A 13,828-nucleotide genomic window follows, 5' to 3' on the forward strand; every position below is an offset into this window, starting at 1 on the left:
TATTTTTAGAAGAGGAAAAAACAAAAGCTGCCAGGGTTTATTTAAAGAGGGAGCATTAAATGGCCTTTAATTCTCTGGCAATAGCTCCAAGGGTCCAGGGTTACTTAAAACTGAGGGAAGGGACGGGAAAGGAGGGAACTGGTAATTCCCACCAAGGAGGACAAAGCTCTCGGTTTCTTATTCTAAACTGAGCTAAAACCCAACACACACACACACACACACACACACACACACACACACACACACACACAGCTTTTCATAAAACAAAACCTCTCTCTTTAGAGATAAATTAATAAATGAGAAGATTCCTCTTACAAGATATAAGCCAGATGCCAGCGGGTCCCCACCAGAGCTACCCCATTTTCACCTAATCAGCTATGGAGTGAGGGTGGGGTGACCCTTACAGGAAAGCTTGGTGGTCTAGCAAAAATAATTTTGGATCTCCCATCTAATACTTCCAGATGTCCCTCCCTCCCCCAGCCCCTCCAACCCTCACTACTCTGTAGTCCTGGGTTCAAGCCAAGGCAGGATTATCCAGGAGAAACCACAGTTTTCCCTTTCGGAGAGCCAGAGTTCTTCTTCCCTCTCACCCACTCCACCCCTACTAAAAAGTTACCACATCTCCTAAAAGAATATAAGCTCCATGAGGGCAGGGAGTGTTAAGACATTCTTGTCTTTGTATGTCCAATGCCAAGCACAGTACCTTGCACCTAGGTGCTTATTAAATAGTTACTAATTGATTAATTGATCTTCCTATCAGAAACACTACATGCCTCCCCGGAAAGACACAGCACATGTCCATAGCCTCCAAATAAAGCCCTGGCTTTCTTCAATGGCTCAGACAAAGCAGCATGGGACCTTCAGGGACACCTTTCCTGAGTCTGGTGATGATGCATTTCTCGATTCCAAATTTATTTACAAAGAACCTTGATCACAACAAATATTTATCTGTGTCCCTAGCTTATATCTGTCATAGAAGGTAAGCTCCATGAAGGCAGGAACTATACCTTATTCATCCTTGTACTTCCCTCCTGAACTTTGTGGAGTAGATTGCACATAGTAGGCTTGTATTGTACATAATATGCTTTAAAGGATGGACAGCTCAATCAATCAATAAGTATTTATTAAACACCAATTATGTGCCACATATTATACTGGGTTCTAGAAATACAAACATAAAAGGGAAACAGACCCTGCTCTTAAGGAACTTATATCCTATAAGGAAAGACAATATGTATGCATGTAAGAACATAGAAAATATGTGCAAAGTAAATGGCAGGTAAATCGTGGAGGAGACATTGGCAGTTGTGGGAGGAATGGAAGAAGGAAGGGTTTCAGGAAAGGTGTCTTGTAGGAAGTGGCACTAATATTGTACTTTGAAGGAAGCTAGGCATTCTAAGGGGCAGAGGTGAGGAGTGAGTGAATTCCAGACATGGCTGACCGCCTGTGCATAGAGTTGGAGAAGGGAGATGGAATTCTGTGTGTACAAGGAGGCCTGTTTGCCTGGACCGACATGCTTGAAAGGGAGTAATATGCCATAACCCTGAAAAGGCAGGCCAGAGTCAGGTTGAGAAGAGTGTTAAATGCCAACCATGGGTGTATGTATTTGAGCCTGGAGACTGTAGCTTAAACCACTTGAACTGCTTGAACGGGGGAAGAGCATGGTCAGATTTCTGTTTTAGGAATATCACCTTAGCAGGTGTGTGAAGGATGGACTAGATGCAGGGAGAACTGTTGTTGTTTAGCCATTTTCAGGCAAATCTAACTCTTCATGACCTCATTTGGAGTGTCCTTGGCAAAGATACTGAAGTGGTTTGCCATTGCCTTCTCCAGCTTATTTCACAGATGAGGAAACTGAGGCAAACAGGGTTAAGTGACTTACTCAGGGTCACACAGCTAATAAATGTCTGAGGCCAGATTTGAATTCAGGAAGATGAGTCTTTCTGACTCCAGGGCAGGTGTTCTAGCCAATGAACTCCTTAGCTGCCCCAGGGAAAATGATTAGGAAACAATCCAAACAGTCATAAGAAGTGATAAACACCTGAACTAGGGTGGATAGATGGATGGATGGATGGATGGATGGATGGATGGATGGATGGATGGATGGGTGAATTGCTAGCTATCTCTTGTACCCTGGGCATTTAGATAAAAGTCACAGAACCTCAGAATCTGAGAGTAGAATGGGGACCTCGGCTGCCTTTGAATCCAACCTGCCCCTTGATAACATCCTGGGCATGTGATCCTCTAATCTTTGCTCAAAGCTCTGCAGTCATGTGGAACCTCCTCTCTTGCTCTCCTCTCTCTCTCTCCCCTCTCTCTCTCTCTGTCTCTCTCTCTCTCTCAGCAGCCCATCTCCTTCTTAGGAATTCTTTTCTTATATCCATCCTAAACTTGCCCCTCTCTACCTTCCACCCCTTCTTCCTGGTTCTTCCCTTTGAGGCCAAGCAGATCAAGCTAATCCCTCTTCCAGAGGACAATCCTTTAGACACTTGATGGCAACTATGATGTCTCCTTGGGTCTTCTCTTATCTAGGCTGGACATCCCCAGTTCCTCCAACTGATCACCCTATGACATGATCTCAAATCCTTTAACTATTTTGATTGTCCTTCTCTGGACACTATCCCACTTACCACTGCCCTTCCTTTGCCAGGTTTAAGAGTAGAAAGATCTATTCCTGAGTTAATTTATGCCTATCCAGGGAGAGTCTTCAACACCCTTTCCCAGTCCTGCCAATAACCACCATTTTTATCCCCAGAGTCCTGGTGAACAGTCACCAACATTCTCAGCATCTGAGGGGCCCTTGTCCACAAAAGTCCCCCTGCACACCTCCACCAATGGGTGACACTCAACTTTGTTTCATCCGGTGTTGCTCAGTCATTTCAGTTGTGTTTGACTCTTCATGACCCCATTTGGGTTTTGCTTTTTGTGTTTTGGTTTTTTTTGGTTTGTTTGTTTTGGGGTTTTTTTGTTTGTTTGTTTTGTTTGTTTTTGCCAACATACTGGAGTGGTCTGCCATTTCCTTCTCCAGGTTTCATTCAGTTCATCTCAAAAATGGCAGAGCTCTAGGACCCCTGGACTATACACCTAGTCAGAGACAAGGAAGGGCACCATAAACAGTGGCCACTTTAGGTAATTGTGGGACCAGGCATCAGTCATTTCCGGGTAGTTTTTCTGCCCTGCCCAGAGGCAGGGAGATGGACCAGATGACCTGAGGAAGATTATAGGGTCATAGTCGGAGTGGCAACTGTTTGTCAGGTATATATATTGTCAGGTATGTACTTCAAGTGTGCTCACACTTGAAGCAATTATCCTACCAAGTTCCCTTCTGAATGAGACCCAGCTGATGGCCAGAGGTACTCCCTTGCTGCAGGGTACAGCATCTCCTGGGCTGGGTCCCACAGGTTGTCCCTCAGGGCATCAGTCTTCACCAGGCTCAGCTGCTGGTGGAGTCTATTATGGTTTTTAGTTCCCAGACCTTGAAAAATGTCGTTAGTCCACGTACCAAAGGAAAGGATCCCCAAGCTGGAGGAAGCCCCATGGCTGACACAGGCTGGCCTAGGTAGCCACGTGCTCACTGACTGACCCAGTGGAGAGAAGGGCACCCCTGCCCCCACTGGCCTTCCAGAGCAAAGAGTTCACCTTCCACCCTAGGGTCAATAGAAAGGAAGAAGTTCAGGTTTCTGAAGCCTTTTGTGCTTTCATGTCTGGCTTAGCCAACGACCAAAAGGCCCCTCTTCACTGCACAGTAAGTGGACAGGAAGCAGACACAGAAGCCCTGCATAGTTACAGCTCAGAGCTGGTACCCTCCATTCTCCATCCTCGAATCCTTCCAGAAACAGTCTCCATGAACGTGGGTCCCCTGCTTATACTCCCCGACTAGACCCTCTATGACAAGTGCCCCATTGGACAGACACAGTTTGGACTATGTGATCCCCTCATTTTATAGTTATGGAAACTGAGGCCAAGGCTGGTTAAGTGAGTTACGCACACTAGCTAGTAAATGGCTTAACTAAGAGGAAACCTGTAACCAAAGCAAGCATTGGAATGTTCCTTGAAAAGGAGTTAAGACTGGGTTACATCCTCGGCTAGATTTTTGCGTAGTCGTCATAATAGAATGGAAAGAACATAAAACCCAGAGTCAGAACGCCTGGGTGCAATATCTCCCCTTCCCCCTTTGGAGGTCTCTGAGCCCCATAGCCAAGACTATACCAACACTTACGTCCCTCCCCTCCCCTCTGCTCCTTTCTCCACCAGTCTTTCTTTCAGAGGGGAAAAATAAAGGCTGGAAAGGTTCATTGAGAGGAGAATGAAATAGGCATCCAGGCCCAGGGTTGCCGTGCAACGGACCAACCCCCAAATTAGAGCATGGTGCGTTCACCTGATTCAGCCGCTCCCCCCCCCCCCCCCCCCCCCCCGCCCAAGTGGGTTTCTGAAGAGCCCGGCAGCCTGGCGGTGTCTGGAAAACTACCAGTTACCATGGCCACGGGCAGCCCCCGAGGCCGACTGGACAAGCACCCAGTGCATTAGGAAGCACAATGAAGGGAAGGCACAGAGAGGCCTGGGAAATATTCACTGTGACGCTGCCGAGAATGGGGGTTTTGCTTGAATCAAGTGCAGATCCTCCCCTTAATTTAGCATGTAATTGGATGCAGTCTGGGGTGGGAAACGTTGCTGAAGGGAAGGGAGAGGGATGGAGAAGTGCATACCCCATGCTGCTTTTTCATTAGGAATGTGCAGCCAAAATACGTGTGTCTGTGTGTGTGTGTCTGTGTGTGTGTGTGTGTGTGTGAGTGTGTGTGTGTGTGGTGTGTGTATGTGTGCACAAGCAATACGTAGGCTCTGCTGCCTGGATTTAGAGAATCCCTCTTAGTGTTTAGAGTGGTCCCACTGACAGGGCTATAGAAGAATGAAGCCAGGTCCTGGTAAAACTATCAAAGAGTTCCCTCATTTGTAAAAATAAGGGTGAGAGGCAATGGACCTGATGATTTGTAAGGCCCCTCTCAGATTTCACATACCTGCCGTCGGAGTCAGGAAGGCCTGGGTTTGACTAGCTGTGGGACCTTAGGCAAGTCACTTAACCTCTGTAGGGCCTCAGTTTCCTCATCTGTAAAATGGGAATAATAATAGCACTTACTCCATAGGGTTCATTTTGAGATTCAAATGAAATAATGTATGGAAAGTGCAGTGCAAACCTAAAGTAGCCAATGGTAACAGTGTGTTCTAAGCTCCTTTCCAGCTGGAGCGTATTCTTCTTAAGGTCCCTTCCAGCTCTCATGATCTCTGCCCCAGGGTCTGCCCCTGCCTTCCAGCTTCGAGGCCAACGCTCACACCAGGCCCCATTCTCTCTCCTCTGAGGGCATTGGGGAGGAGGGAAGGGAGCGGGAGCTGGAGAGGAGGCAGATGGACAGAACCACAGGGACTGCCTTGATGTTTTGCAGGCAGAGGCGCACCATGGAGGGCGACTGTCTGAGCTGCATGAAGTATCTGATGTTTGTTTTCAATTTCTTCATATTTGTAAGTATTCCGGGAATCCTCCCCTCTATCGGCTTCCCTCTGTCTCTGCCAGGCTTTCAAAACAAGTGATTCTCTTAAAATATTCATGTTTGGAGAAATTGGGCTTCTTTCATTCCCCAGTGGTGGGAGCCAGTGGGGCCAAGGAACAAGGGACTTCCATGCCCGAAGCAGAGAATAGGATCGTAGAAGAGGGCCCCAGAATTCATCTAGTTAAACCCCTCCATTTTACAAGTGAGGAAACTGAGGCCCAAGGAAGTAATGAAATCTGCCCAAAGTCACACCGTTACGCTTGGTCACACAAGCAATCTGGGTTAAGCCGTCTCACTTCCCTTGACCTCAGCTTCCACATCTATAAAATGAGAGTTTGACCAGACCAGTATGGTCCCTTCCAAATTTGTGATTCTGTCATTCTAAGCAGCAGAGTTGGGATTCAACCTAGGTCTTCCTTATCTAAGAACTAGGCTGGCAGACAACAAATAGTTAGAGATCCTCAAGCCCTCGGGTCCTTTGGGACCATCCACAAGGAGAAAGCCCTCACCCAGGAAAGGGGCAGTCCCTAAGGGAGCAACAGGCAACAGTTACCATATTCTAGTGCAAAGAACATTCAAGAGAACAAAGATCTGAGTTCTAGCTGTGTACCCTGGTGAGAGCCTTCCCCTTGCCTTCTCTTCTCTTCTCTTCTCTTCTCTTCTCTTCTCTTCTCTTCTCTTCTCTTCTCTTCTCTTCTCTTCTCTTCTCTTCTCTTCTCTTCTCTTCTCTTCCCTTCCCTTCCCTTCCCTTCCCTTCCCTTCCCTTCCCTTCCCTTCCCTTCCTTCCCTTCCCCTCCCTTGCCTTCCCTTCCCCCTTGCCTTCATTTTCTTCAATTTCTTCATTTGTACCACATAGTGGGAGAAGATGCTAGGAAAATGAAGATAACCATTTAAAAATGCAAATCACCATAATCATTTTCTTCTCCATCTCATCCATTCTCTCTCCCTTCCTCCTCCATCTCTTCCTTCTCCCATCACTCCCTACTTTGTATCTCACTTGCCTCTCTACATGTCACATCCACTTCCCTCTCCCTTCCCCAATAGAATATAAGTTCTTTGAGAACAAGGACTGTCATTTTATCTTTGTATTTTTGACATATCACAGTGCCTTACACAAAGTAGATATTTTGCCAATAATGAATTGAATTGAAAAGGGCAAGGAGGCATCTGTAGCTCAATGAATAGAGAGTTGACCTCAGTTAGAAATACCATTCCGTTCAGTCATGCCCAACTCTTCCTGACCCCATATGGGGTTTTCTTGGAAAAGACACTAGAGATGTTTATCATTTCCTTCTCCAGCTCATTTTACAGATAAGGAAAGTGAGGCAAACAGTGTGAAGTGACTTGCCCAGGGTCACAGAGGTAGTAAGTGTCTGAGGCTATATTTGACTCAGCTCCTCCTGACTCTAAGCCTGGCACTGTCTCCACTGTGCCTCCTAGATGCCCTCGGTTAGAAATATCTGGATTCAAGTCCTGCCTCTAACAGATACTTGCTGTGTGACTCTAGCGAAGTCTCCACTTCTGGATGGCCTCAGGAAACTCTGGGATTCTCAGATGTGGAGTAGGTGCCCATCTGCATGGGTGGTTTCCTAAGACAATTAAATCATAGCTGTCTCCCACCCTCTTAAAAGAAGAGAGCAACAGTCCAGCTCTCCCTAGTACGATCATTTGATAATGGAGACTTACAGTCATCACTGTGGAAGGAAGGTGCCAGGACATTTAAAGGAGAACAGGGTTCCACCCTGTGGGGCTGAAGGAAGAGACCACAGCTCACAGTTCACAGCTTGCATTTGAAGGGTAGGTGCTTTATTTAAGGTAGGTGTTAAAAGCCCCAAATTATGGCAGCTATTTAAAAAAGAAGAAGAAAGAAAAGAAAGTAACAGAGAACACCTTGGGGAAATAGATTCGTGGCGCAAATTGAATTTCTGCCTAATAAACCATGTTCCTAATTTATCTGCTGCTCAGGATGTGGGCCCCTCTTGCTAACTAACCCATCTGGCTCCCCAGCAGGAAAGCATGGTCCTAGGAGTCATGAGCAGAATGTTTAAACTTTGCATCCTTTTCTTCCCCCACCCCTTCTCTACCTCTATCCCTTCCCTACTCCTTCCTCCTCTCTGCTGGGCCCTGGAGCAGCTGGGGGGTGCCTGCCTGCTGGGCGTCGGGATCTGGGTCATGGTGGACCCCACGGGGTTTCGAGAGATTGTGGCTGCTAACCCCCTCCTCTTCACGGGCGCCTACATCCTGCTGGCCATGGGGGCCCTGCTTTTCCTACTCGGTTTCCTAGGCTGCTGTGGAGCCATCCGGGAAAACAAGTGTTTGCTACTCTTCGTAAGTACAAGCCCCTCTGACATCCACCCCCCTTACCCATTCCCAGATCCTCCTCTCCATGTCCGGGTGCTTGTGAACCAAAAGGAAGTCATGGTCTAGTGGGAAGCTCCCTGGACTTGGAGTCGGAGACCCAGTGTCTGCCCCTCACTTACTAGGTGACTTTGAGGAAGTGGCTTTACCACTCATTCGTAGAGGTTGGGTTGCCATCGATACCACTGGGCTCCATGGAGGATGCAAGGAGGAGTCTGAGCTCTGTCTTCCCCTTCCATCCCTCACCACACCATGTGCCATTGGCTTCCAAGTCTGGGGTTCGAAGGTGAAGCAGCCTTTGATCAATGTCCTGCCTCTGTCACACCGGCTTTGTGACCTTGGCCAATTGCAGGACCTCTCAGTGATGCAACCACTTCTAAGACTCTGAATTTCAGAAAAGAGGATGATTTGTATTAGGAGAGAGCATTCTCTGCTGGGAGCTCCTTATGCTGGAAATCACAGGCCTGTAAAGAATAATAAATCACATTTATGTAATGCTCTGTTTCTCCATACATGTAATATGTTTGTATAGATATGATGTGCTATTATATCATTTGAGCCCCACCAAAGTGTGCAGGGAGTTATTAATCCTGTTTTTGTTGTTATTTTGTCAGTTAGTTGTGTCTGACTCTTCTTGACCCCATTTGGGGTTTTCTTGGCAAAGATACTGGAGTGGTTTGCCATTTCCTTCTCTTGCTCATTTTACAGATGACGGACCTGAGGTAAACAGGGTGAAGTGACTTGCCCAGTGTCACACAGCTAGTAAGTGTCTGAGGCCAGATTTGAACTCAGGTCCTCCTGACTCCAGGTCTGGCATTCTATCAATGCCTAGGTGCCCAAGTCCTGTTTTACATATGAGGAAACTGAGACCCAGAAAGGGAAAATAGTTTGTCCAGGGCCGCATAGCTGTGTCTGAGCTAGAACTCAACCCTGGTCTTAGAGCTGTTTTTTTCCATCAGCTGTGAAATTTTCCCTGGACCTTCTTCCACTCTCTTTCCTTACCTTTTTTTGTAGCTAATAGCCCACATTTGTAAGACAGCTGACTGGGGCCATGAATGTGGCCTCTAGCCAATGGTGTGAGCCAAGCTAACTGGGCCAGCTGGAGTTCAGGCCTGCAACCTTGGCCTGGGAGTCAGAGAACCTGATGTCTGGTCTGAGTTCCACCACTGTGTGCCAGTGTTTCTTAGGGCAAGTCCCATCCTCCCTTTGCATCTCTGCTGTTTTGTCTGTAAAATGAAGGGGTTGGATTAAGGTCCCTTCTAGCTCTTCAAAAAAAATCTCTACCGATGAGGATGGGCACCTGCTCTGCAATTTCTAGGTTTAGAGTTATGTAGGACATTGAGAAGTCACATGACTTGTCCAGGGTCACAATGCCTGTATGTGTCAGAGGCGGGGTGTGAACACAGATCTCCCTGGCTCAAAGGCTATCTCTCTACGGGAACTCAAACCCTCCATCTTCCAACTATACAACTGTCGACATTTTCCAACCATCTTCCAACTTCCAACTTCCAAGCCTTCTTTCCACTATATTACACCAATTCATTGATCAACAAGGACACTGCAATAAAAAAAAAACTGAGTTATAGGACTTGGAAACTGAAGACTTTTGGGGAGAGAGAGTCTGGAATGAGGGCCTCCTGATTTTGATCAGGTGCCACCTTTCCAGCCCTGGAGGCACCATTCCATGCTTCATGAAGCATTGCACTGTTGTATGTTGTTCTTGGCCTTGGTCTTTGGGCCAGTGGGGAAGAGAGAGTTGTTCTAGAGGGCTGACAGCTCATAAAACCTCTCTTGGCCAATGTCCTTCGAGCATTTGCCAACATCCGAGCAGAGGGAACCTAGAACGATACAGGCATGCCCCACCCATGCTGTGTGAAATCAGATAGATCAGTGATACATCAAAACAGAATTGAGGGTGCCATGGGAGCCCCTGAGGAGATGCAGGCAGTGTCAGCAGAGGAGAAAGCTCAGGAGGATTCCTCTCTAGGACCCAACCGAAGAGCAGCACCAATACTTCAGAAGGAGGAAGAGGTCTGGGCTAGTGTAAGTGAGATACAAAGCATGATTACTGGATAATGGTATACTCAAAAAGGTCAGGAAATAACTTTCCTTTCTTCTGTCCAGCTAACTCTGATCTGGGGCATGGGTAGCCCTGAATCACAAAGCCAGTGTGTATAGAGGCAGGACCTGAACCCAGGTTATCCTGGCTCTGAGGTCAACTCCTAATTCACTAGGACATGCCTGGTTAAAGATGCCAGAATGATAGAATGACAGAACTTTAGAGCTGTAGGGACCTCAGGAGCCCAGAGAAGAGTGGTGACTTGTCCAAGGTCATCCAGCTAGCTAGTCTGGAACCTAGAACCCAGGTCCCCTAACTTCCTGTCTTTCTACTATGCCACATTGCCTCTTGGTCATGGGTGAAAAAACTAAGCAGTTTACCAAGATCAGTGGGATAAGCAATGTCTAAAAATCTCACCTGGTGGGTCTACCCCCAATCCAGAATAATAATAATGAAAATAGCTCATGTTTACCTAATGTTGTAAGGTATTCAAAGTGCTTAACAAAGGATCAGAGGCTTAGATTGGAAAGAAAGCTCAGAGGTTTTCTAGTACAAGTCCTGTATTTTACAGATGAGGAAACTGAGGTCAAGAAAAGTGGAGTGATAACCACAGGCATGTGAGGGGCAAGCAGCAGAGCCAGGATTTCAACTCAGTACCAAATCCAGCAAACTTTCCCACATTCCTGCTCATGCATTATTTCATCTGATTCTCAAAAACCCTGTGAAGGAGGTCCTAAGGAGGAGAAAAACTAAATCATGTCTCCAAGGTCACACAACAACACAAGGTAGGACTTGAACCCAGGTCTTCCTGACTCCGTGTGTAGGGCTCTATCCACCTTTCTAAGGACATCAGAGTACAGGTGTCACATATGTTAATCCAGCTGTTGAGAGTCCTGAGAACAACTGGACTGGGACAGCATAGCAGCTGTTAGACCTAACAGATGGGTTCTTCAGGTCTGGACACCCTATGGTCAGACCAGACCAAAGCTCTTCGGTCATCAACTAGAAGTGATTATTCCAGACACCAGACCAGAGCGACATCAACCTGAAACCCTCAAGGAGCCACAGCGTGAAGCCAGGACCCAGTGATTTACGCCATCCATGCACCACAGCCAAAGACCCAGTGAGACTCATGGACTCTGGGAAGGCATAAAGTGGTATTTTGAGTCTTTTTCTTCCGTTTCTTGAAGGAAGGCCTTTAGCTCTGAGTGTGGCTATCAGAAATCTGTCCTAAACGCATCTGAATTTTTACACTTCATCTTGTCTTAAAATGTTGCCTTGCTCCAATAGGGGCACGAGCTTTTTTTTAATAGTCACTTCTGAGGCATTTTATTCCTAATGCAGCTTGTATCCAAAGTGAAGGAAGGAAAAACTGCTGGTTGCTGGGGCAAGCTCAGTGTCTTAGGGGAGTCATAGTATTCCGGTGTAAGGCAAACATACCTGATGGGAGGGGGCAGGAGGAAGATCTCAAAAGACAAAGAGGAAATTGACTGAGAAGCCTTTTGATTGGGGAGAAAAGCTGGCAGGCGAGAGCACTTAACCTCTTAACCCCTCTTGTTGGAGAAATGTCTGCTTGTGACTCTGGCTGCTTCTGAAGCAATAGCTTGCAGAATATGATGCCCAGAAGGGGACCTGAAAAATCATCTCTACGGTATCTCTGATGAGTGATCATTCAACTTCCAAAGGAAGATGACTAACAGTGTGGGGTAGGGGGAGAGATAAACGAGTCCACTGTCTCCCAAGGCAAAGCATTCGACTTTGGGATATTCTAATTGTCAGGAAGCTGTCCATATAAACTCTTCTTCCTTTTCTAAATGTTTACTAACCACCCTTTCATAATATACTACCAAAGTTTACATGGATTCCAAGTTAAGTTTACAGTCCTATAATGTACACTTTTTTTTTTTGGAAAATCAAAATATTTGCCCCTTCACCGCCTCTCCAATTCTCAACAATCCTTCAAAGATCACTAATATTAGATCATTAATCACACCTGCCATCTCTGCCAGGTTGCTAGAATGGAGCTCCTCGGAGCTTGGTGGCTTGAACGCCTAATAATTTAAAGGCATCCTAAAGTAGAGTGGGGTACCTAGGCTCACGTGTCAGTGGGCTTCCCCCTAACTGAGGTGGCAGTTAGGCGTTTTCTTATCATCTCCTTACTTATTCCGGATTTCAACTTCAGTTGGTCATTTCTGGTCTGTCTCTGCTGATCCAAAGTCCACATGGTAGAGTGGACTGAGGGCTTGAATCAGAGGACATGGGTTTGCACAGTCCTGACTCTGCGAGTTTTGTGACCTTGCGTAAAACATATAGCATTTCTGGGCTCGGTTTTCTCACCTGTAAAATCAGATGAGGTTGGACTGAAGGATTTCTGAGGTTCCTTCTGTCTGTCTGTATTAGCCAAGCCATCAGCTCACATTTGTTAGGTACCCAGTATGCACCAGGTGCTGTGCCAAGCACAATGCCCATACTGCAGACTGAGTAGGAGAGTCCCTGCAAAAGGAAGGGCTAAAATGAAGGGGAGAGGCCAAGGCTTCTTGCAGAAGGTGGGAGTTTCTCAGCCACGAGGGGAGCCAGGAGGCAAAGGGGAGCTGGGGAGCATTCCAGGCCTGGGGACCAGCTTGTGAAAAAGTGCTAAGCAGGAGTCATTCAGCATTGCGCTGGCGCTCCCTCGCTCATCACCGGCCAGGAGGCTCACCTGCCTTTTTTTCTCTTGTTTTTCCAGTTTTTCCTGTTCATCTTGTTAATATTCCTGGCGGAGCTCTCAGCAGCCATCCTGGCCTTCATCTTCAGAGAAAACGTAAGTACTGTGCAGGGCCCCTAATGCGAATGTGTCCGTCCACACCCCCAGGGACCAAGCGGCCACCCTCTGCCTCTTCCTTCCCCGCAAACATTGGCTGACCATGCAGGACATCATGGACCAGAGATTTAGGAGACCTGGTTTTGAATTTGCTCTGTGTCTTATTAGCTGTTCGACCTTTGGCAAGTTGCTTAACCTGTCTGAGCCTCAACCTCCTCCTCTGTAAGATGGGAATAATAACACATTCATATAGCACCTTAAAGTTTGTAAAGCGCTTTCTACACATGATCTCATTTGAGCTTCATAACTGCTCTGGGGGTTAGCTATTTCTTGAAGTGCTTCTCAGAGGAGAAGATGCTGCAGATTTGTGGAAATCACACCTGAAATCTCGTGTGTGTGTGTGTGTGTGTGTGTGTGTGTGTGTGTGTGTGTGTGTGTGTAAGAGAGAGACAGAGAGATTGAGAATTTCCCTCCCTTCAGTATTGGGCCAGGATTCCTTGCAGCAAAGAACAATACTATGGCTATAAGCCAAAAAAAAGTTTGAGAGCCCATACTATAATACTAATACTTTTATTATAGGAATTATTATCCCCATTATACAGATGAGGAAAATTAAACTCAGGTTAAGTGACTTGCCCACTTAGTGTCAGAGGCAGGATTTGAACCCAAGCCTTCCTAACCATTTCAGTCCAGCATTTTAGCCGCTACATCTGTGAACAATTTACCTCACTGGATTATTACAGAGGAAAAAAAGTTTTGTAAACCTTAAGGTTCTCTAGAAATGTCAGGTTTTTATTATAGCAATGAAATAAAAGATCCATCATGTTTTTTTTCCCCTCTTTGGTCAAGACTTATGATTTCATTAGTGCAAGAAATTCCCTATAAGGAAACCCCCTTTCCTCTCCTGATGAAAAGCAGCAGCTGTTCCACGGTTTTTAGTCTACAGAGCAGCCTGGAGCAGTAACAAATTGTCATTTGCCCAGGGTCACCCAGGCAGTGTGTGTCAGAGACGCAACGGAAATGCAGGTCCTCCTGATTCCGCAGCCAGCTTTCTGTCCACTATACCAG

At 46.6% G+C, this 13,828-nt stretch overlaps 1 protein-coding gene across 2 annotated transcripts in view; it reads left to right on the top strand.

The window, feature by feature from the left end:
• TSPAN18 (tetraspanin 18) overlaps window positions 1-13,828 on the top strand; it is a 228,637-nt gene that overhangs the window by 199,092 nt on the left and 15,717 nt on the right. For both annotated transcript variants that reach the window (XM_021009835.2, XM_021009836.2), the window contains 3 exons: window positions 5,439-5,514; window positions 7,677-7,871; window positions 12,686-12,760. In XM_021009835.2, the coding sequence (XP_020865494.1) occupies window positions 5,452-5,514; window positions 7,677-7,871; window positions 12,686-12,760 (333 nt within the window). In that variant the 5' untranslated portion in view covers window positions 5,439-5,451. The remainder of the gene's footprint in view (window positions 1-5,438; window positions 5,515-7,676; window positions 7,872-12,685; window positions 12,761-13,828) is intronic.

This window comes from Phascolarctos cinereus, unplaced genomic scaffold (genome assembly GCF_003287225.1).
Source record: "Phascolarctos cinereus isolate Bilbo 61053 unplaced genomic scaffold, phaCin_HiC Scaffold_9;HRSCAF=440, whole genome shotgun sequence".
Lineage (NCBI taxonomy): Eukaryota > Metazoa > Chordata > Mammalia > Diprotodontia > Phascolarctidae > Phascolarctos > Phascolarctos cinereus.